Source organism: Ictidomys tridecemlineatus, chromosome X (genome assembly GCF_052094955.1).
Source record: "Ictidomys tridecemlineatus isolate mIctTri1 chromosome X, mIctTri1.hap1, whole genome shotgun sequence".
In the NCBI taxonomy this organism is placed as follows: Eukaryota; Metazoa; Chordata; class Mammalia; order Rodentia; family Sciuridae; genus Ictidomys; species Ictidomys tridecemlineatus.
Genome location: NC_135493.1, coordinates 82,342,636 through 82,365,841, shown reverse-complemented (window position 1 = coordinate 82,365,841; position 23,206 = coordinate 82,342,636). Strand labels below are relative to the sequence as shown.

The following is a 23,206-nucleotide window of genomic DNA, read 5'->3' as shown; positions in this document are numbered from 1 at the left end:
TTTTAAAAAAATTTGTCCCCCCCCTTTTTTTTTTCAGAGTCCCTCTAAGTAGTTTAGGGACTTATTAAGTTTCTGAAGCTGGCCTTGAATTTGCGATTCTCCTGCTTCAGCCTCCTGAGACCCTGGGATTACAGTGGGTTATAACCACACCTGGCTCATTATACATTCTATATTGGGGGAGGGTATGGGGGATTGAACTCAGGGGCACTCAATAATTAAACCAGATCCCCAGCTCTTTTATTTAGAGATAGGGTCTCACTGAGTTGCTTAGTGCCTTGCCATTGCTGAGGCTGGCTTTGAAGTCACAGTCCTCCTGCCTCAGCCTCCCAAGCCTCTGGATTACAGGTGCCACTGCCTTCTTATACATTCTTAAGCATTGAAGAGATATGATAAAAACAGTGTATATGAAAGACTATCCTTAAAGCAGCGAGGAAGAATAATTGGAGGGAGTGAAAAGAGGCAGGAGATAGAATGATTTGAAAAGATGGAGGAAAACAAGGCTGAGGACAAGGGAAACATTAATGCTCACCTGATCCAGCATTTTTGCCATCTCCTCCAATGAGTGGAACTGTAATGGCAGCAGGGCCTCCATCTGTAGGCAAACTGGTATACACCATGGGCAGGGACTGCACCACCACTGGTATGGTTTTCAGTCCACCCATTTTATTTGGCAGACTGACTGAGGGGATGGTGTGAATCACATGTAATATCTGTTGGCCACCAGTCCCCTGAGAGGAGGCCAGTATAGAACCTGGAGTCAGAATAGTAGGGATGTTTGCTGAAGTGGTCGTTTCAGATGTTGAAGTGGACACCACAAGGCCCTGGGGAGCAGACTGTGGCTTGGGAGGACGTATTGGAGCTTGCAACATACTAGCAGGCTGGAGAGGAGCCTTGGGTTTGTGAAAGGAGAGATCAACTGGTTCCACTTGGGGCAAGTTGAAATCATTTGCTAGAAGTTCTTCTGGGGGCTCAATCTTGATATCATTAAAAAGGGCTGGGTTCTCCATGGGGCTCGCATCCAGGAGTGGTGGAGATGTCATATTACTTCCGTCAGCTGTGTCAGTGGGATCTCTGATCTGAACAGGACCAGTGACCTAAAATAAGTAATCAAATGAAAGATGCTAAATACTGTAAGTATTCTAAAGAGACATGTGAGAAACAAAAGAAAAAAAATCTCTGTTCTCACTGAAAAAATATAGCTGAGTGCAATCACATACCTATAATCCTAGTGTCTCAGGAGGCTGAGGCAGAAGGATTGCAAATTTCAGGCCAGCCTCAGCAACTCTAGTAAGGTTCTGTCTCAAAATAAATAATAAAAAGGGCTAGGGATATAGCTTCGTGTGAGAGTGCCCCTAGGTTCAATTCCCAGTGCAACAAAATACATGTGCCCCTCCTGCAGCACAAAGTGTTGGGGAAAATTAGGTACAAATACACCAAAGAGAAAAAGTTTGCTAAGCTTTAGTAAGTACTGGTACTATATCAGGTAACTGATAGAAATCATTTCATTTAATTTTCACAATAATCCTGCAATATTAATTAAAGTCGCTACTTTCTGTGCATGTACTATAAGCATTATGCTAAGTCCAGTGACAGCATACATAAAGAAGGTACAGCTAAGGAATTCATACTAACACAGAAAAGTATAGAATAATGCAAGTATCTTATGAGTTATACCATAAATGTGATGTGACACATAAACAAGGTATTTTGGAAAAAGAAAAAGGAATGGTTCATTTTATCTAGACAGGGAAAACTTCATAGAGGAAGTGACATTTTAGATGAGTTTTAAAAATAATAGGATTTCTCTAGGCAGAAAAAGGTAAGAAAGATGTTTCTTGTCTGCAGAGATACAACAAACAAATATGTTTAATGAATATCAATGCAGTATAGTTAGTTGTATTATATGAAAAATTAAATTGTCCAACTTCCAAATTGTTTTGTATTTAAAAAATACAAAAGCCTATGACTGCATATACATTTAAAGAAAATGAAATATATATGTCATAGAGACACCTGCACACCTATATTCACTGTAGCACTATTCACAATAGCCCAGAAATGGAAACAACCCAAGTGTCCATCAACTAATGAATGAGTAAAGAAAATGCTGTACATATAGCAATGGAGTAGTATTCATCCATAAAAGGAATGAAATCCTGTCATTTGAAACAACATGGATGGAACTGGAAATTACAAGCCAGGCACAGAAAGATATGTACTGCATGATTTCATTCGTATGTGGAATCTAAGAGTTTATTCCACAGAAGTTTAGAGATTCTACCATTCTAGGTGACTACCAGAGATTGGGGACTGTGGTAGGGGAGAGATGGGAAAGGTTGAACAATGAGTACAAAAAAAAAAAAAAAGATGCAGTTAGATAGGAACAAGAGACTCTGGGCTATTTATTGCCCATTATGGTGACTAGATAACAATAAAGCATTTCAAAAAGCTGAAAGAAAGGAGTGAAAAATTTCACAACTAAGAAATACCAAATATTTGAGGAGATAGATATGTTTAACCTGATTTAAACATGACTCAACAGATGTGTATTGAAACATTACATGGTACCCCATTATTATGTAAAATTTTATGTTCTATGTCAGTAAAGAAATATTTTTTAAATACTAATAAATTACCATTGTATGTAATATAAAACAATGTAGAGCTCCAACCTAACTAAAAACTTTCTAAGAATTCCGTAATTTGAAACATCAAAAGATACTGTGAAATATGTATGCCATTGCCAAGCAGCACTCTGGATCTTGACAACAAGTCTCCATGATATTCTGAGTCATAATAGTTTTAAATTATGAGAGATGTTCAAGAATGCATCCTTTATATAAAATAGAAACATCCTTTGGTGTTTTATATTTGGAAGATTAAGGAAAGGTTGAAGACAATTGTTTGGAAGAGTGGAGTGATATGGCAGAACTATTCCTATGAGATTTTTTTGTGTGTGTGTGGTGCTGGGGATTGAACCCAGGGCCTTGGGCATGCAAGGTAAGCACCCCACCAACTGAGCTATATCCCTACCCTCTATGAGATTTAACTAGCTCCTCAATGAAGGTAGTGTTAAAGAAAAGACTGGACGCAAAAGGACCAAAAAGAAAGCAAGTATAAACATCTTAGTGAGATATTTATGAGACATTTGGAGAAATCTGAATATTGACTGGATGTTGGATATTAAAGAATTATTGTTAAATGTAATGTGTGGGGCTGAGGTTGTGGCTCAGTGGTAGAGCGCTTGCCTAACACTCCTAAGGCACTGGGTTCAATCCCCAACACCACATAAACAAAAAGCTAAATAAACAAAATACAGGTATTGTGTCCATCTATAACTAAGGAATATTTTTAAAATGTAATGTTTGATAATAATATTATGTTCATAAATAATTTTTAAATTTAGCTGAGATCATAAGGGCCTTAATTCAGAGAAAGGTGAAGGGTCTGGGGAGGTACTGTTCTCTTGCTCTGACTTTATTTAAAAAACCCTCAGAGCATGCTGGGAATGAGGTAAAGGGCACCCAAAGCATCCATGCTTTATCTTCAGAATTTAACCAGAATGTTGCCTATTTTTACCTTTTGCTATGCTGAGACACTATTTGGTTCTTGATTTTAAAATCCCTAATTCAACTCAGGCCTAGTTTGTAATTTAAACCCTTGCTTTAGTCTACTCATCCAGGACATAATTTTTGTGATTTCTCGTACTATTGCATATACTTCTAATATAATCCATCCTTAATGGGTGGATTCAATTCATCTGGGGAAGGGGAAGGCAGTAGAATCTTTAGGCAGTGGTATTTGTGAGGTGTAGCGAGAAGAAAGAAGAAAATATCAAGAATGGTTTTGCCGGACATAAAAATCCCAGTCCACTGAATCCTCCAAACAAATTTAAGTTTTTATTTTTCCTACATTTCCCACTTGTTTTGTTTTATTCCCAGATAAAAGAGGCCAAATCCAAGGAATCTCTAAAAGAGAACAGGAAGGGTTTCTGTTTCCATAGTCTATCACAGCTGTCAATGATATTAAGAAATGGGCACGGTGGTGTATGCCTATAATCCCAGCGGCTTGGGATGCTGAGGCAGGAGGATCACTAGTTCAAAGCCAGCTTCAGCAATTTTGCAAGACCCTAAGCAACTTAGACAGACCCTATCTCTAAATAAAATATATAAAAAAAGGCTGGGGATGTGGCTCAGTGGTTAAGTACCCCTAGGTTCAATCCCCAGTACCCCACCCCCCAAAAAAGCTTAAGTAGTTAGGTATAATGTTATTTTCTATAAGAATGTGTATTGTGGGTGCAGGTATATAAATAGACACAATCTGCTAATAACATCAAGAAAAGATGTAGCTAAATTATTAGGGACTTTCTGGATTTTATTTTATGAGGCCGAAACTCTAAATATATAAAGTGAAAATTATTTTGGTAATTTTTCTCTCTTTTGCCAAACAAAGGCCATTTCCAAGATGCTGAGGACTACCTACAATAATAGTATTAATTCAAGGCCTGGTGCCTAGTTGGTATTTGATCTACAGTTATTCATTTCACTGAAAACACATAATTTAGGGAGATCTAAAATGGAAACCAACTCATGAAAGTATAGAAACTGAAGAACAAATAGGTTATTCTTATTGCCTTGATGAGATATTATTTTCCTGCTCTAATAAGCCATCCTGAGTTGCCCTTTATAGATTAAGTCTGCCTTGCAGTCTTTCAGACCAAAACCCAGTCTGTCACAGGACTTCAATCATTCCCCTCTCCTACCATCATCACATGACTTTGATAGAAATGTTAGAAGGCTAGTTGTTTGGGTTTCTGTGTTTTAATAGTAAAATTCCTCAAAGCATATCATCACATTTTCCTTCTGTACATATCACTTTCAAGAGTGCTTGTTATATCCAAGTGAATCCAGCCCACAGCAAGTATTTTCTGTTTCAATACTGTCTTCGGCAAGCAAGCTTCCTCAACAAAACAGATTACTCTCGAAAGCAGCTCTCAAGGTTATTCTTACTATTCCTGGCTTTGTGGCTTAAAGACAAGTTTTCAATATTTATACAGTCACATAATGAAAAGTTTTTGTGTGCACTGAGGATTCTCTTTTCAACATGATTAAAATTATTTTCATAGGATCCTAATTACACTGATTTATTCTATATTATCACTATAAGGATCCTTCTTGTTAAAAAAAAAACACACTATATGCTTTCCTTTCTCTTTCCACATAGTTCATTATACTTAAAGACTCTGAAGAAGACATAATGTAAAGAATGGGTGTTTTTTCAACCCTAGAACTTTGGTGACTTTAAGAATCCTCACTAAGCTGGGCACGGTGGTACACACTTGCAATTCTAGCAGCTTGGGAGGCTGAGGCAGGATGATCGGGAGTTCAAAGCCAGCCTCAGCAAAAGTAAGGCACTAAGCAATTCAATGAGACCCTGTCTCTAACTAAAATACAAAATAGGACTAGGGATGTGGCTCAGTGGGTGAGTGCCTCTGAATAATTCCCAGTATCTCCATCCTAAAAAAAAAAAAAAAAAATTCTCACTAAGATGATTCAGGTTGGCTCCCTATTCTACTATTCATTGAATATTAACTTTGAAAGTTAATCTGAGCATTGATTTAAAGCTCTGCCATCAGATTTTTCACTCTAAGTCACATTTTTCATCTTCATTGTTGTTACAGTTTGGATATGGATTGTTCCCCAAAGGCTCATGTGTTGAAGACTTGATCCCCAATGAGCAATGTTCAGAGGTGGAAGTTGTAGAAAGTGATTGGCTCAAGAGGATTCTGAACTCATTAGTGGATTAATCCATGGATTAATTCACTATTGAGATGTCATAGAATCTGTTGGAAGTGGAAGCTAGTTAGAAGATGTAGGTCCTTCGGGGTGTGCCCTTGGGATCTATAACTTGTCCTGGGACTCTGCTTCTCTCTCTGCTTCCTGGATGCCATGGGGTGTATAGCTTTCCTCTGCTATGCCAACTTGCCATGATGTTTCTCCTTGCTTAAGGCCTAAAAGCAATGGAGCCATTGCTGTAGCCAAGCAATGGCATAAATATTCTGAAGCCATGAGCCCAAATAAACCTTTTCTCCTTTAAGCTGTTTTTTTTTTCAGGTATTTGTCACAGCAACAAAAACTTGACAAATACAAATACTTTGGGATGGCTCCAGTTTTTAAGTGTTCTCTAGCCAATCATTATCACTCTTCAAGAAAGATAATGGCTACTTTTCCCATTTTCTATTTTAAAACCTGAAGCTACAGCTTTCTAGAATTTTTGAGTCTATGAAGGTCATGCATGAGAAAAAAAAAAAAGGACAGAAACTTGGGAGAAAATTGAGAGAAGCTTTAATTTACACAGTATTCATTCTCAAATTCCCAGAATCCTAATCCAGTTTTTTAAAGCCAATCTGAGTTGGCAATTTAAAAAAAATCTTTATTGATATATTACCAAAGGTGATAGAGAAAGGCACTTAGGAATCCCCGATTCTAGAAAGAAATCCAGAGAAAAGGTGGTCAATTTCACAAAGATTTAAGCTCTTGAGTATTTGATAAAATAGCGATGAAAAGCCTTAGGTGATGAATGGTCAGAAAAATCAACTATTAAAAACAAAGTTTCCACCTTTCATTTATTTGAAACAGCCATGATGTGGAACATTAAAGTGGGAAGGCACGACTAGAAAGAAAATGAAAGAACAAAATACTTCAGACAGCACAGTAGGTGGAAAGGAGAGTAAGGAGCGTTGTCATGGTAACAAGATAAAGCCCAGGCTCCTCCCTAAGAGAAAGATGAATGCTGTTTTTGTACACAGGTCTCTCCTAGCTTTTCTCTGGGTGTAGACTAATCATTTTCATGCCTGGGTGCACATGTGTGGGCATACACACATATATTGTGCACATTCATTGTTTAGGTCAAAAATCAGTTTAACCCTCTGAAACTCTAAACCTTCTACATTAAGGACATCATACATGTTAGTATTAGAGAAAATAGAGGTGGATGGAGATGGATATTATTAGAAAGCTAGACTTAAACTAAATCAAGAGGAATTTTGAATCTTATATCACCACCATCTCAACAGCATCAGGAAATAAAGCACTGTAGGACAAAAGAATTCATCAATTTGTACAAACTGATGAACTAGGCAATCTTAAGGGAATAAGATAGTAGCAGCCACATCTATGGAAAATGAGATCAGAAATGTACATATGTATGTATGTACATATATATGTATAAGCTATATATATATGTATATATTTACATGTATGCCTATATTATTTCATTAGGTATTTACTTAGTATTTCATATAAAATATGGAAACATTCAGCATGAAACTATGGAAAATGAAAAATAATAAGATAAAACAATTTTTCTTTCTCAAAGCATCTGAGAAAATTTCTGGATGATATATGGATGAAGTAATCTCATTCTAATAAAAATTTAACACATTGTAGTAGGCTGAATGGTGGACCCCAAAGAAGATTTTTCCACATTCTCATCTCTAGAAACCTTGAATAATACCTTATTTGGAAAAGTTTTCTTTGTAGATATAATTAAGGATCGTGAGGCCATCATCCTGAATTATCTGGGTATCATTAAATTCTATGACTAATGTATAAAAGAGGAACACAGAAGAATGATAGATACAAAAGAAGAAGGTGATGTAAAAACACAAGCAGACATTGGAGGGATGGGGCCACAATCCAAGAAATGCCCTATCCATGAGAAGCTGGAAGAAATAATGAATAGAGTCTCCCCTAGCAACTTCTGATGGACTACAACACTGATAACACTTTGATTTTGGACTTCTGGCCTCCAAGATAGTGAGGATCTCTTGTTTTAAACCACCAAGTTTGTGGTAATTTGCTGCAGGGTTTCTAGGAAACTAATACCTCATGTAAATCCCATAATTCTCCAGATTGCTAAGGACAAAACTAATATAGGACTTTATTTATGCATGCACTTATTTATTTGGATACTTAGTTGATTTTTAAACATAAATAATATTGATGGCAAGAGACAAGATAAAATTTTTGAAGGTGGTAAATTAATAGTTGAAAAATATCACTAGTAAGATATTTATATGAATTTGTTCACAATGGAGAACAAGTAACTAGCAGAGCTACATGAAAGTACAAAAAGTTAGCATTTCAGGGGTGCAAGTGCACTAGAGATTTGTGAGTTAGGGTTGTCAGTTAAAGTTTTACAGAAAAGATAAAATTGGAATTTGGACCTTAAAAAAAGTAGTAGGGGTTGGTAAATTAGGCTGACTGAGGCAGAGTCCAAGCAGAAAAAAAATCAGTGTAAGAAAAGGCAGCACTGAGAAACTTTTAGAAATGTATGACTTAATTAGATCTTATTATGGAAATCCTGTTCATTTTCTTTCATGTAGCTATGTAGCAGAATGTCATTATTTGCAGTTGATGCATGCTACATTATTTAGGGGCAAAATTTACTGATGCAGCTTACTTTCAAAAGTAAGAAAACATGAGAGAGAGAGGAAGAGAGAGAGGGATGAAGGGAGTGGGGAAAGAGAAAATAAAGAGGGGGGGATATGAAACTATGCAAAAATATGTTTCAAAATGTTAACAACAATAAATAACCCTAAAGCTGTTCATACATTTCAATCAAGAAATCCAACTTCTAGGAAATAATTAGAAACTAGAAATAAAGGGCAGGTGACAACCAAGTGCTCATTTGTAATGATATGTTGATATAAGAATTCAGAGAAGGGAGAGCAGTACATATGCTCTCAGCAAGACATTCGATCACAGATCATAATTTGTGACATAAACAAACCATATAATGAACCAAACCAGGAGGCATTTTCCACAATGCTAGCATTGTGTGGTTATAGAGCACCAGCCCCTAGTTTTTGTGCCCTAAGACATGGCTAGTGTTCTATGGCTATGTACTACAAGCATCTTATTTTACTAAATGTAAATATATCCTGAAAATGGCAGAATACAAAGTGCTTTAATCACCTACTATCTAGAATTTTCTACACACTGAACCAATTTCAAAGTCCCTTCAAATTCTGGAATTTTACTATACTTAAATAATGCATGGAAAAACATATCTGGTATCATAGTTAAGCACACTGAGATTGTAAAATAAAGTAGCAATGCATGCTGGACAACATTCATACAGTAGATAGTTTTATCTAACAATACAAAAACTCACCTTCCTCTTGGTATTAACTATCACTAAACTCCAGCAACTAGCAGATGTTTTGCAATAATTAGCAAGTTTTTATGTGCTAATAGTTTCTAAATGACAACAGCTAAGTAAACAAGACATTAAATTGAGTTTAATATCCCTAAAATACTACAAAGGAGTCTCAGCAATATATATGTAACAAATTCAATTTGTTACATATATATATGTAACAAATTCAATTTGTTACATATATATATATGTAACAAATTCAATTTGTTATATATATATATATAAAACAAATTCAATTATATACCATGGGCCAAATATTTAATGATAAATAAAAGATAAATATGACTCCTAAAACCAAAAGTAATCCATATAGTTTATCTGGGAATGAGAAAAAACAGATAAATACTGTATACACAAAATTGGATACTCAAATTTACAGGCAACTTTCAAAGATAATTTTGACTATATTTGGCTTTCATTTATACAGTGGATTAAAATTTAACTGTGAGCAAGATGGAACTTCAATATATAGCACAGAATGCTTATCTATAAAAAATAATGTTTTGAATCCTTGTTCAAGGCCTGTTTTCTTTTCTGTAAAATGGGAACCCTGAGAATAGTGATGGTTAATTTTATGTTCCAACTACAGTGCCAGATATTTGATCAAACATTGGTGTAGATGGTTCTGTGATTGATTGACTGATGGACTGATTGTTCAGTTTTGATGAGACTAACATTTAAATCACTGGCTTTGAGTAAAGTACATTAACCTTCATAATGTGGATAGACATCTGCTGCCAACAGTCTGCTTTTGGACTCAAACTGCAAACTCAAACTCCTGTGTCTCCAGTCTGCTGGCCTATCCCATCAGATTTTGGACTCGTCATGCCTCTGTAAAGCACGTGAGCCAATTTCATAAAATCTCTTTATATTTACTAGGTATCTATCTCTATATACATTTTATTGCCTCTATTTCCCTGGCTAATACAATATTCAATAGGATTATTGTGGAGATTAAAAAAGAGAATGTATTTAATCTTCACAATACCTGAAATATGAGATAGTGCTAGATAAATCATTGCTATGGTCTACCAAAGGTCTAATATTGTTCTTACAGCCTTGATCCCAGTGGTTGTTTCTTTTAGGACAGATCTACTCTATAGTTGAAACTAATCCCCAGGCATTCAAATACTTCCTGGAAATCTATCTTCCTCCTTCCTGTCTCAGACTCCAAACATGTTAGAAAAAAAAATGAGCTTCAGCTCTGCAATAATTACTGGTCCTCAACACTCTTATGGCTCAATATTAGTACCTGATAACTGACCTGTTTGAATACCTGCATTGAGCCACCTTCTGAATTAAGTTGGACTTCCAAGTTGTTTATGAGTTGATCCATATCTGGAAAAAATACAAGGGAAAGATAACTTTTAGAACAAGACCTAACCCACTCTGAATATACAGTATGCCACTTATCCTTGGTTACCCCTGTATGTGTTCTGAGAATACACTTTTTCAGGATTTAATAGATACTTAGAAGTCATTAAAACATTTAGATTTATTATACTCATCAAGATAGGCCTGATGTGTCCCCAACATATTAGACTCCCACTTGCCCCCATATTCTGCATACAGGTAATCTGTTTCTTCCAACCTCTCCAACCAGTTCAACTTCATAGGAATATCAGCATAACTACATAATTTCCAGAATCCTCTCCTCCTGATCCAGTTCTTATTCTCCTGAGTTCTAAGCTCCTGTATGGATATTGACTCAATTAAAATATCTATACATTGGGATTAAATATTCTCCAGAGAAGTATTTATCTGTTTACCTCTCTTAAATATACAAACGGGGAGGGGGGCTAATAAAAACTAGTCTTCCCTTTCCTCTTTAGATATCTATCCCTTTTATGAAATGAGAGAGTTGGTAGCCTCATTCAGCTGCCTTGAAACATCACAATTTTTCCTAAAACACCTATCAAGTTCTCTTCTTCAACTAGATTTTCTTTGATCTGTGTATAGTCCAATCTCCCCTGAGAGAAAAACATGGTAAGGAAGCCAAATCCACAACTCACTTATGACTTGATCAGTGAGATATAAGATCACATTAAGTGTTCCCAAGTCAATTACAATTATTTCTCTCGCCTATGACCTGATTACATTTCAAAAGTTCATAAATCTTAATTGTTTTGGATGTCAAATACACAGAAGTATTAATTTTAAAGGTCACATCACAACAGCCATTTAAAACATAATTCAGTTAAATACAACAAATACACAATCAACAAGGATACAAAATTATAATATTGTAACACAAAAATGTAAAGGAGGAACCTGAAAACAATTATTTCATTTGTTGAATGTCAAGAATTGAGAAAATCATCCCTAATTAGAGCAGAAACATACAAGGAAACTTAACATTTTATTTTATTTTTATATTTATTTTTTAGTTTTCAGTGGACACAACATCTTTATTTTTATGTGGTACTGAGGATCGAACCCAGCACCCCGTGCATGCCAGGCGAGCATTCCCAGCCCTGGAAACTTAACATTTTAAAGCACCATATGTCCAATTTTATTTAAAAATTCATGACATCTTTGATGCAGGTATATGAGAACTGTACACATAACCTCCATTCATTCACCAAACATAGATACTGTGTGTCCAAAGCTGTACTAGGAACATTACTATGATTTTGGGCTCTGGGCCAACCAGACATGTGGAGAGCCAGAAAAATGTAGCAGAATCTTGTCCTGGTAGTCTGATGCACAAGAACCATTTCACAATTTTGACAAGGCCTTTTTTTTTTTTTTAAAGATTCAACTCATCTGTTTAGAATGAAAGGATTTTGAACTATTTTCTACATAGCCCCAAGGCTTCTATGGAACTTCTCAGGGGTGATATAATGGAGAAAGAAGTATAGCAAAAAATGAGAAAGAATAAGAACAGTTGAGTCTAGAACTCAGAAAAATTATAATTTCCATAATAATTTGACCTCCTTGCTTTTTCCACTAATATATTCCAAGGACCTAGAACATTGCCTGATGCATGTTAGATGTTCAATAAGTTTATGAATTTTTTGATGATAATGATAGGAAAAAAGGCAAGGAAATATGTTTTCTCAAGCACAGGAATTGGAAAACAGTAGGACAGAATGAAAGAAAATTAGAGAGAGCATATAAGAGAGATGCCTGTTGTATGATTAACTACAAAATAAGAGGTGTCAGAGAGGACAGCAAAGCATTTTCTGATTCCTGGAATGGGAAAATGGAGTGTGATGATAGAAAAACAGTGTTAGGTCAGATAATTCTTATATAGTCTACATTGTTGGAGGGAAACAAAAAAGCTGGAACTTGCTTTGTTGTTACCAGGAAAATTTATAGGAGAATGTGGAGAGAATTCAGTTGTCCCCCTGAAGTCACAACACCTTGACTAAGCCTCATTTTTCTAGCCAGGACAATTTACAAGAGCCATGTTCTATCTGGTTTTCTTTAATTCCTATGGATTAAGAGAAAACAGGACTGAGGAAGAAGAATGACATTGAAAAACTATTTAGCCTCAATAAAGCTCATTTTCTTTACCTGCCAAGAATGGGGAAAAATCATATTGCCTTTAAGTACGTATAACTGCACTCAAAACAATTCTTGGCATATAAAAAATTCCTTATTAACCACTCTCATCACCATCACTACAACCATTACTATCATTATTGTTTATTTTGGTGCTGGGGATTGAACTCAGGGCCTTGTGCATGCTAGGCAAGCACTCTGCTCCTGAATTTACTATCTCCAGTCCTCATTATTACTGATGGTCAGAATCTTGAGCTATGGCTCAGAATATCTCCTAAGTATCCAACAGGTCCTTTATACTCAATAAGCTCACAAAATGCTCATTTATTTTTACATATTTTATTTCTAGCATCATCATCAAGCTAATCTATCAAGCTAAAAATCTGAGGGTCACTCAACTTTGACACTTCTCTCTCTCTCTCTCTCTCTCTCTCTCTCTCTCTCGCTCGCTCGCTCGCTCTCTCTTCAACTGGTCATCAGCCACAACAAATTCTACTCCAGAAATACCTCTTAAACCTGGATCTTCATCATTTGCCAGCCACTTCTCCTTCTCGTACACTCCATATTGTTACTGAAGTGTGATAAAATGTGTGGGTTCTGGAGTGAGTGTCTGAGGTCAAATTCTGGTACTGAGACTTCTTAATAGTAAGACATTAGGCAAAGTTTCCCAGCTCCCTGTGTCTGTTTTCTCATCTGTAAAATGGGAATAATATTAGTTCATATAGTTGTTGTGAGGATTTGTAAAATGGGAATAATAATATAAAGTTAGTAAATGTTCAAGTGCTTACAACAGAACCTGGCACAAAGAAGTATTATCTCTTTTTCTGAATACCAGGTAAGCTCATCCATAGTTACCTACTTTTATTCCTCTCTCTTTTAGCAGAGTATCTCCTATATACTATGACCTAATGTCTGGTGAGTAAATGAATATATGATCATGAGAATAAGCAAAGTTAGAGCCACATCCAGAACCACAGCTGCTTATCTCCTAAAGCTTTAATAATAATTGTCAAGAAACCTAAAAATATCTCTTGTCCTATCTACATTACAAATATTTTAGTCAAATGGCAAAGGGAATAGATGACAAATAGGAATGTCTCAGCCATTTCTGGTTGAGAAATTATAGGAAATGCCAGTTGGGTAAAAAAAAAATAGCCAAATGTCATCAAATGAATAGCCAAATAGTCATTAGATAATTCTCATCTATATTCTACATGTTGGTAGGAGTGACTACAGAAAAAGTTTTGGGAAGATGTAAAAACTTCCCTTTTAAAACTTTTGTATCTTCAATGTTTAGTCAGGTAAAATTAAAAAATAAGGAATTAGGGCCCACTGAAGGTTTTTTATAAAGCTGTTTTTGAAAAAGAGGGCTTTATAAACCTCTTTATAGAGTCAGAATTGCTTCTCTAAGTATCTAGGAGAGACCAGACAGATGCACAGAAGCTGTCAGTGAGGGAAGTAGTGAGAAAATATGCAAAGGAAGTTATAGTACTGGTCTGGGCCATCGAGATGTGAATCACCCAGGCAGGAGGGCATCAAAAATGAAAATTACATACTTAAGGTAACTACAATTCTGCTTGGTTTGGCTCTTCGAGCCTTTGGGTTTAGAAGCTATATTTCCTGGTCTTTCTTCTAGGTGCAGGGATATTGGAGAAAGGAAATAAAGGAGAATTGAGCCACATTTCCAGTGGTCAATGTCTCCCATATGTAAGATAGAAGACCATGGGCACAGGAAGTTGATAAGATTATGTACTTCTGTCATGTTCCGAAGTGTATTTTTTTTTTTTAACCCAACTGGCATTTCCTATAATGATCTGCTTGTTTTATGAAAGTAAAGGGTGCCTCCAAGGGACAGGAGGAGATGGCTCACTAAGAAGACCACATCCTACCCTTTGGCCAACCTTGGAAAAGGAAAAATGCCTAGAGATGAAATAAGAACTTTAAGGAGGGAAGCAAAGCAGAGTTATTAGAGCCTACAACTAAAAAGAAACAGGGAATAGTATACACATTTAAGAAAGGACTTAGTGCCTTAAGAGAATAGAGACATTGGGCAATGCAAATAATAATCCCTCTTCTGTATCTGCACAACTCTACAACAGGGAAAGAGATAGCATTCATATAATTCCCATTTCACAGATCACTGATTTGGAGGCTCAATGACACACAGTTTAGAAGTCCTGGAATCAGAACTTAAACTTTTATCCTCTTAGTGCCTTCTCACTACTTTTGAATACCTCAAATCTGGTGAGTACATTTTTCATGAAAAACTGTCTGCTAAAAGATCAAGTTTGAAGACAACAAAATAATCACTTAGGAGGACCTTATACAGATATTCACCTACATTCTCTGAACATAAAAAATGCTGAAACTATTAAAATATGAGAAACAATCTTTTAGTGTTTTGAGATTATGGATCATTTTTTGAACAGTGCTACCTATATTTTTATTATTAGAAAACATAATTAAAGGACTAGAGTACACATATATTTTAGATGGTTTATTATATATCTTCTAGGGGAATAGAAAGTAGTGTTAGGATGGGTCTTTACAAAAACCTTCAGGATTAAAGTTACTCTGTATCATGACATTAACAATGGAATGGTGATAAAAAGCTCTATAATAGTCTGTATTCCCCAAGTACTTACTATGTGTCAGGTACTGTTCTGTGAAAATAATATTATCACATTTACTCCTCACAATCCTTGTAGTGAGTACTACCCTATTTTATTTTTTATTTTTTGCAGTGCTAGGGATCAAACCCAGGGCCACAGGCATGCTAGGCCAGCACTCTACCACTGAGCCACACCCCAATTCTCCCCATTTTAAAAATGAGCAGAGAGAGATGAAGTGGTTTATCCCCAAATCACCCACCTAGGAATGGCAGAAAGGGGATTTGAATTTCAACAGCCTGGAGCTATAATACAGCCATAATAAAGTTATAATGCGTCTTGATCTGGAGGCAAATGGATCCCCAACTTCTGCTTGAAGCAGGTCCCATAACAGAGGGTAAATGGTTGCTAAAAACAAACTACCCAATAAAAGGAGATTGCAAGATCCTCTAATTTATCCTATTTCCTTCAAAGAGCCTCACATCTATCACTTTGGACATTATCAGAAAACTCAACCTCAAAGAAATCCCAACAGTAGTATCTCAGTGGACAAATCCTTATGACTTTCCTATGGAAAGATTTCAATATACACAAAAGCTGGAGGGTTTCTGAAGTACTTAGTCCAAACACGCAGCAGGTACTCAGAAGTGACTTCAAGACAGAAAACCCCTATAACTTGCATTTCCTGCTACTTAGAATGAGATAAAAGAAAATATGTGTGTGTCAGGGGCAACTGGGATGGTAAAAAGAATAGAAGTTTAAGAGAAAAGAACACATTATCACAAAAATGAGTCCGGTGTGACAGCACATACCATGTGTGAATTTCAGTGACAGAAAGAATGAAATTGAATATTATACCATCACAACAGTTAGTCAAGTTTGAAGTAGTGAAGTAGTGTGAGGTAATAAAAAGATAAGGTGATGAGATACACCAGAACAAAGCTGGATGATTTTGTGCAAGTCATTTGACCTTTCTATGCCCCAGTTTCTCATACACAAAATGGAAATATATCCTCTCATTTGGTTGTCAAGAAGATAAATCATGGTAACACATATAATAATTTGTTTGTAAGACATAATTGTAAGATCTCAATGTAATTTTTAGGATGATTTCTGTCAGAAAAATCACAAAATAAAGTACAAAAACAAAGTCATATTTTAAAGATCCAAATCAGTTAGAGTAACAATTCCTATCTTATTATTTTTGATATATTTATCTCTATTTCCTATGACTTCATATTCTATAGTATCACCTGCATGGCATCTAATGCTTTCACATATTTGTCCTCTCCTCAGATGCTGATGTTAAGCCCAATTTTCTTTACTACAAGAAATAAAACAAATATGTATGACTGATAAATCACCTTGAAATGTGCTAGGGAGTCCTCATTCTGGAAAACTTAAAAGCTAAAGAGAATGATGATAAACTCCCATATGAGTTTTGGTTCTAGTTTAATCACCAAATTGTTAGGTGACCTTGGGCAAGTCCTATCACTTAATGTGGAAAGTGGAATTAACTTCTTCTCACTTACATCACAGGATCGTTGTGAGGATGACCTGAAAGAACAGATTTTTAAAAATTGCACAAATGTAACCTCAGATTTCTAGAATTAGTCCCTCTGTCTTCAAACACCATTAAACAAGTACATTTATGTTCAAATAATAATCTTACATGCAATACCCTGGCGGAATTTTATTTATTTATTTATTGATTGATTGATTGATTGGTAGTGGGGATTGAACCCAGCTGTGCTTAACCACTAAGTCACACCCCCACCCTTTTTATTTTTTATGTGGAGACAGGTATTGTTAAGTTGCTTATGGCCTCACTAAATTGCTGAGGCTGGCCTCCAACTTGCAAACCTTCTGCCTCAGCCTCCTGAGTCACTGGGATTACAGGTGTGCACCACCACACTCAGCCAGTGGTAGAATTTATAATAAAAGTGCTCTAGTTAAAGAAGGCAGTGTGAAATAAAGGAAAAATAATTTAACTAGGAGCTGGTAGACTTGGATTCTAGACCAAGCTCCACTGTTACCTGTTACTCAAAATGTTATTGAAACTACTTTCTTTTTCAGGCCCCTTCTAGTTATAATATTCATAAATAAATAAATAAATAATTAAATTCCACAGGGTATTGCATGATAAAGTCCATAGATGGAAAATCCACAATAATCATCCAAGTTTCTGCTGACCAGTGAGGTTGATGTCAAGAAAAACAATTAAATTCCCTACAAACCACTACGTAAACTTGAGTTTCATTCCAATGGCATTAAAATTATTATGGATGATTTCAAATGCATAGAGACAGACTCCTATGTGTCTATTCCCAGCTTCAAATATATTCAATTAAAGGCAAATCTTATTTTATTTGCACTCCAAATTACTTGCCCCATCTCAGTGGATATTTTTAGGTAAATCCTAGAAATTACAACATTTCATTCCTATGGTATTTCTAACAGGGGATATGTAATCTTCACAATTGTCTGTGAGATAGCTACTATTGTTGATCTCATTTTCCACATGAGGAAATAAGAGGTCAGAGAGACTAAGTAATACCAAAGTCATAATAAATTGTTTAGTAACTGAAGTCACAGAATTGGTTCCCATCAAGATGTTATAAATTAAAATATGATTAGCTGAAAATTTTTCAAATACAGGAAATTTCATTTAAAAAGAAAATCTATTTCTTGATTTTCTGAACACTTGACAGATCTTACAACACGGAGTATACATTGAAAAAATATTTGGAGATGATCAGTGGCTGCTCCCTTTAGACATGACATTCCTCTCTTTTTACTGGGTCTTGCTGAGATTTGAGCTTGAGATTCCAGGTTCATGTGATAAAATAAAACTAGGCATAAAGATAGCAGTCAAACTTTACAAGACAAAGGCTGGAAACTGTGGTACACACATGTAATCCCAGCCACTCAGGAGGCTATGGCAACAGAATCACCAGTGCCAGAACATCCTGCACAAATTAGTGAGACTCTGTCTCAAAAAAAAATTGTCTAGGGATTTAGCTCAGTGTCAGAGTGCTTGCCTGTCATGCCCAAGGCTCTGGGTTCTATTCCTCGAACCCTCAAAAAATGCACTAAAAGAAGCCAGGCATGGTGGCACACGCCTGTAATCCCAGCTGTTTGGGAGGCTGAGACAGGAGAATTTCAAGTTCAAAGCCAGCCTCAGCAACTTAGTGAGCCCCTAAGCAGCTCGGCAAGACCCTGTCTCTAAATAAAATACAAAAAAGGCTGGGGATGTGGCTCAGTGGTTAAGTGCCCCTGGGTTCAATGCCCGTACAAAGAAAAAAAAAAGCATTAGAAAGTAGTGGATGCTGTTTCAGTGAATTGTAACTTGAAGTTATGAGCCTTTGAAGCTATGAGAGATTACTGAGAATGGAACAGTCAGAAAAAAAATCCCCAAAGAATTGTTTGTTATGAAGTGGAGCTTGAAGAACTAAGAAGAGTCCTAAAGGGAATTCAAATGAGAGAAAAAGTAGATTATAAACTCTATGAAGACGAAGATTCCCACTTAAAATTATTCACCACTATAACCCCAGCTTTTAGCATGATACCTAGAATTTTGTAGGTGCTTAATAAAATGACAAAGAAAAGAGGAATAATTTTTTAAATGTGTTTTAAGGACAATATCCTGGCAATAATCCTCAGAGAATGAAGAGGAGGAAGAATCAATGCAAAACTAGAAGCTAATAGAATATTCTATTTATTTTATGGTAAGAACTTGCAAAATTGCCACAAATTCAATACCTAGAATGGCCAGACAGTTTAAGGTCACCTAGGCCAGATGACGAACACAATGAACAGATAATATATGTCCTGTCTAAAAGGGATAGAGAGAGCAGTTCATAAACTCTAGGCAATTTTTGCCAGGAGCGAATACTGGCTTAGTATCTTCTGATTATTCTGGAAAATCTTGAATTCTAGAATTTCAAAGTAAAATCTGATTCTGAAATATTGGAAGTCAACCAATTTTTAAAGTCTGAGACTAGGAAAATTGACATTCTGCTATGTTAACACTTTCACCCCCAATGTGAATGTATTTGGAGACAGGGCCTTTATGGAAGTTATTAAGGTTAAAGGAGGTCATAAGGGTAGGGTTCTAATCTGATAGAATTAGTGTCTTTATAAGAAGAAACACCATAGAGTTTTCTTTCTCTCTCTCTCTCCTTGCATAAAGGTCATGTGAGTATGTAGCAAGAAGGCAGCTATGAAGACAAGGAAAAGAACTCTCAAAAGAATATGAACATCCTGGCATCTTGATCTAATATTTCTAGATTCCAGAATGTCAAAAAATTAAATTTCTGTTGTTTAGCAGACTCAGTCAGTGATATCTTGTTATGACAGCCCTATTCCTCTCATATAGAACTTACAAAGTTGTTATTGCTATTACAACATTGCAAATGTTTGGAAAGAGCCTGCCAATCCATAGAAAACTGTTTAAATAAATCATGGTTCATCCATATAGTGAAAAACTATGCAGACACACAAAAGAATGAGACATATTCTATGTATTATATGGAAAGATCTCAAGTATATTTTTAAGTAGACAAAACAAGTTGTGGAACAATGTGTAGAATGTGTTACCATTTGTGTATAAAAGGGAAGCGGGAGTATACATATTTATTATCTGACCTACATTAAATATCCCTGAAAATACTCCTTATGAATTAGGAGTTAACTCTAGTGAGGCAAAAATGGGTGGCTAGAAGACAGGAATAGGGGAGAGAGTCCACTGTACAGTTTTGTGTATGTTGGATTTTAAGCTCTGTGGAATGCATTACCACACCTAGAATACATTTTTTTATTTTTTGGAAGTGGGAATTGAACCCAGGGTGCTCAACCACTGAGCCACATCCCCAGACCTTTTTTTAACACTTATTTTTTAGTTGTAGGTGGACATAATACCTTTTATTTTATTTTTATGTGGTGCTAAAAATTGAACCAAGTGCCTCAGGCTTGCTAGCCCAGCCCTCTTCCCCTGAGCCACAACCCCAGCCCCATCCCTAGCCCTTTTTATTTTGAAACAGCGCCTTTCTATGTTGCTTGGGGCCCTGCTAAATTGCCGAGGAAGGCTTTGAACTTGCAATCCTTCTGCCTCAGCCTCCTGAGTTGCTGGGATTACAGTCATGCACAACAAAGCCCAGATAAAATATATTTATAAATGAGAGTTTTCAAATTTTAGGGGAAACATACATGTGAGCTGTATTTGATCCATAGGCTATTGTTTTTTTTTTTTTTTTTGCACTGCTTGCCTAAATTCAGGGGGTGGCAGTTAGAAGAAAAAAGGAAAGTATGTACTAATGCCAGATACAAAGAGAAAAAAAAAAAACCTTTGGCACCTAGGTAGATGAGGAAACAGAGAAAGAAGGAAAAGTCTGATGCCTGCATTTTGAGTATCAGTTATAAGAACCATAACAACTACATTTTCTCACCGCTTACTATGTTTTCATGCATTCTTCTGTTTAACAAAATTAACATATTTACTTCTCACTGCCACTCCATGAATTAGTTCCTATTATTATTCTCAATACACAGATGAGAACAAGTACAAAGTTTAATTAAATTCCTCAAGATTATGATAGTGATGTAATGTAACTTTCTTAACCAGGGAAGTGGAAAGGAGAAGTCTTGAATGATGGATCGATAAGAGTCTGGGGCAGCTGGGCATAGTAGCACACACCTGTAATCCCAGTAGCTCAGGAGGCGGAGACAGGAGGATTGTGAGTTCAAAGCTAGCCTCAGCAACAGCAAGGCGCTAAGTAACTCGGTGAGACCCTGTATCTAAATAAAATACAAATAGGGCTGGGGATGTGGCTCAGTGGTTGAGTGTCCCTGAGTTCAATCCCCAGTACCAAAATAGAATAAAAATCCCAGAGTTTGATTTGTGTATATATATATATATATATATCCAATTCATTTAAATACACAGACAATATCTTTTAGTATATTACATACAGCAGCTATGTTCCAAACATTTATATCCAACTTCCTGTCCCATCAATCTATATTCCTCTCCCACAATCACACAGAAACATTTAAATAAAACAAAACAAAAATGATGAGACCTTCCACTTATGAAATTTGTATTACATGTCAGGCACTGAGTCCAATGCTTTACTTACATTATTTATAATCACAAATTATAATATAATTTTAGAGATGATAATGAGAGACTTCATCTCAATCAAGTATTCCTTCATTTACAAAAATAATGGTATTTTAGAACTAGACCTCAGACAATAATCTACAAAATATGTACAAAGCATTTACAAGGGAAAGGTGATTAGCTAAGTATTATAAAGATACAATGACACTACTCGTCACTGAGTGCCTTGGCAGTCGGAAAAAGGGGTAAGGGCTTAGATATGTAATGCAGGACAAAGAGTAATGCGGTTTCCAGAAAGTGCAGGAAAAGTAATATGGAACCTCAAAAAAGCATTTCTAGATGCAAGAATCATAGAAATGGCATTTAAGTTGGGATTAATGATGGAAGGAATACTATAAATACTGTTCAGGAAAAATCATGAAAATAAGAACATTATAAGCATTTTATTTGTGGTATCAATGAAACAGAACAGACAAGGACATCTAAAGAATAGACATGCTGTGGGAGGCCAGGGCAAAGGTAGAATTTAAGGGAAGATTCAGGTTTGGATGGGAGGATAAAGAAGAGATTCAAAAGAAATAGGAAATTAAGTTTTTAAAAAAATTTCTCAGTGCCTAACACATAGTATGTCAATATACATTTACTAAATAAATTATGTATCCAAAGGCAATCTTGTCTTCATTTAACCAATTAAATGAGGCCATACAGTGTAACTGACTCAGGGCAAAGGTGAACATATAAGTGAATCAAATAATAATAGAGCCTCTGCCAGAAAGAGGAAGAATGAATGGTTGATATTCCCCATCATCAAAGACAATCTGGAAGGATGAACAACTTGACTGGGCTTGATATATTGGTTACTAGAATTCAGATATCTGAACCACTAAGAACTCCATCTCTAAAATTCATATACTAGCCCAGCATGGTAGTGCATACCGAGGTAGAAGGTTTGCAAGTTGGAGGCCAGCCCTAGCAACTGAGCCAGATCCCATCTCAAAATAAAAAATAAAAAGGTTTGGGAATATAGCTTAGAAATAGAACACCTGGGTTCAATCCCCAGTATTTACCCCATCAAAATGAATATACTAGAACAATGAGAGTGAAGGTGATGACCTAGTTGATGTTTTTTCCCCCAATGTTTCTGTTACTTCTAATGTTCTTTCTATTGTAACCTGAATGCCTAAGCAAAAGGGACCTATAGTTCCCTAGTGCTATGAAAGTAGAGACACGAGTTCTATCTTGAGAACTGACTAGATAAATGCATTTGTTGCTTTTACTTTTAAAGTTATATTTCTGCCCTTCTTATGTTTTCTGCCTGCCTGTTCCCTAAGCTAACCTGAAGACACTGTTCCCAGTGTATTCTCTTTGTCCCCAACCTTTACCAAAGTCAGGGTTTCCCCCAAACTTTAAAGAGTATGATGAGGTCATTTATGTGTCACTGGTTTTTGTTGTCCAAAGGTCCCATTGGCTATATTGTCCTGGTTAAGTTACCCAAAGAATGAGGGGAAAGGCAGTTTAGTGGCCTTTTCTCTTAGAGCTGATAAAGTCCAGTGGGAACAATGTTAAATCAGAAGCAAATAAAACCTACGTTCTAGCCTCAGCCTTTGGGCAGGCTAATTCAGTCTTCCTAGGCCTCCTTTCACTTCACCTAGGTGGTATTTTAAGGACAGCAAAAGTACCAATTCTATCATAAATGCTCAGAGAGAGTACCAAACTGAGTAAGAAAAGTGAAACTAAGATACAACAA

At 36.0% G+C, this 23,206-nt stretch overlaps 1 protein-coding gene and 1 non-coding gene across 13 annotated transcripts in view; both read right to left on the bottom strand.

Annotated features, from left to right (window-relative positions):
* The window catches only part of Klf8 (KLF transcription factor 8), a 233,332-nt gene that overhangs the window by 17,779 nt on the left and 192,347 nt on the right, over window positions 1–23,206 (bottom strand). For 10 of the 12 annotated variants that reach the window (XM_078034786.1, XM_078034787.1, XM_078034789.1 and 7 more), the window contains 2 exons: window positions 10,487–10,560; window positions 530–1,094 (listed from right to left, as the gene is read on the bottom strand). In XM_078034786.1, the coding sequence (XP_077890912.1) occupies window positions 530–1,094; window positions 10,487–10,558 (637 nt within the window). In that variant the 5' untranslated portion in view covers window positions 10,559–10,560. Of the gene's footprint in view, window positions 1–529; window positions 1,095–10,486; window positions 10,561–13,236; window positions 13,427–23,206 lie in introns of those variants that run through there. The other 2 variants (XM_078034790.1, XM_040281529.2) reach the window with 2 other exon arrangements.
* Window positions 15,468–15,539, bottom strand: Trnaa-agc (transfer RNA alanine (anticodon AGC)). The gene has a single exon. It is a non-coding gene; the product is annotated as a tRNA-Ala (tRNA).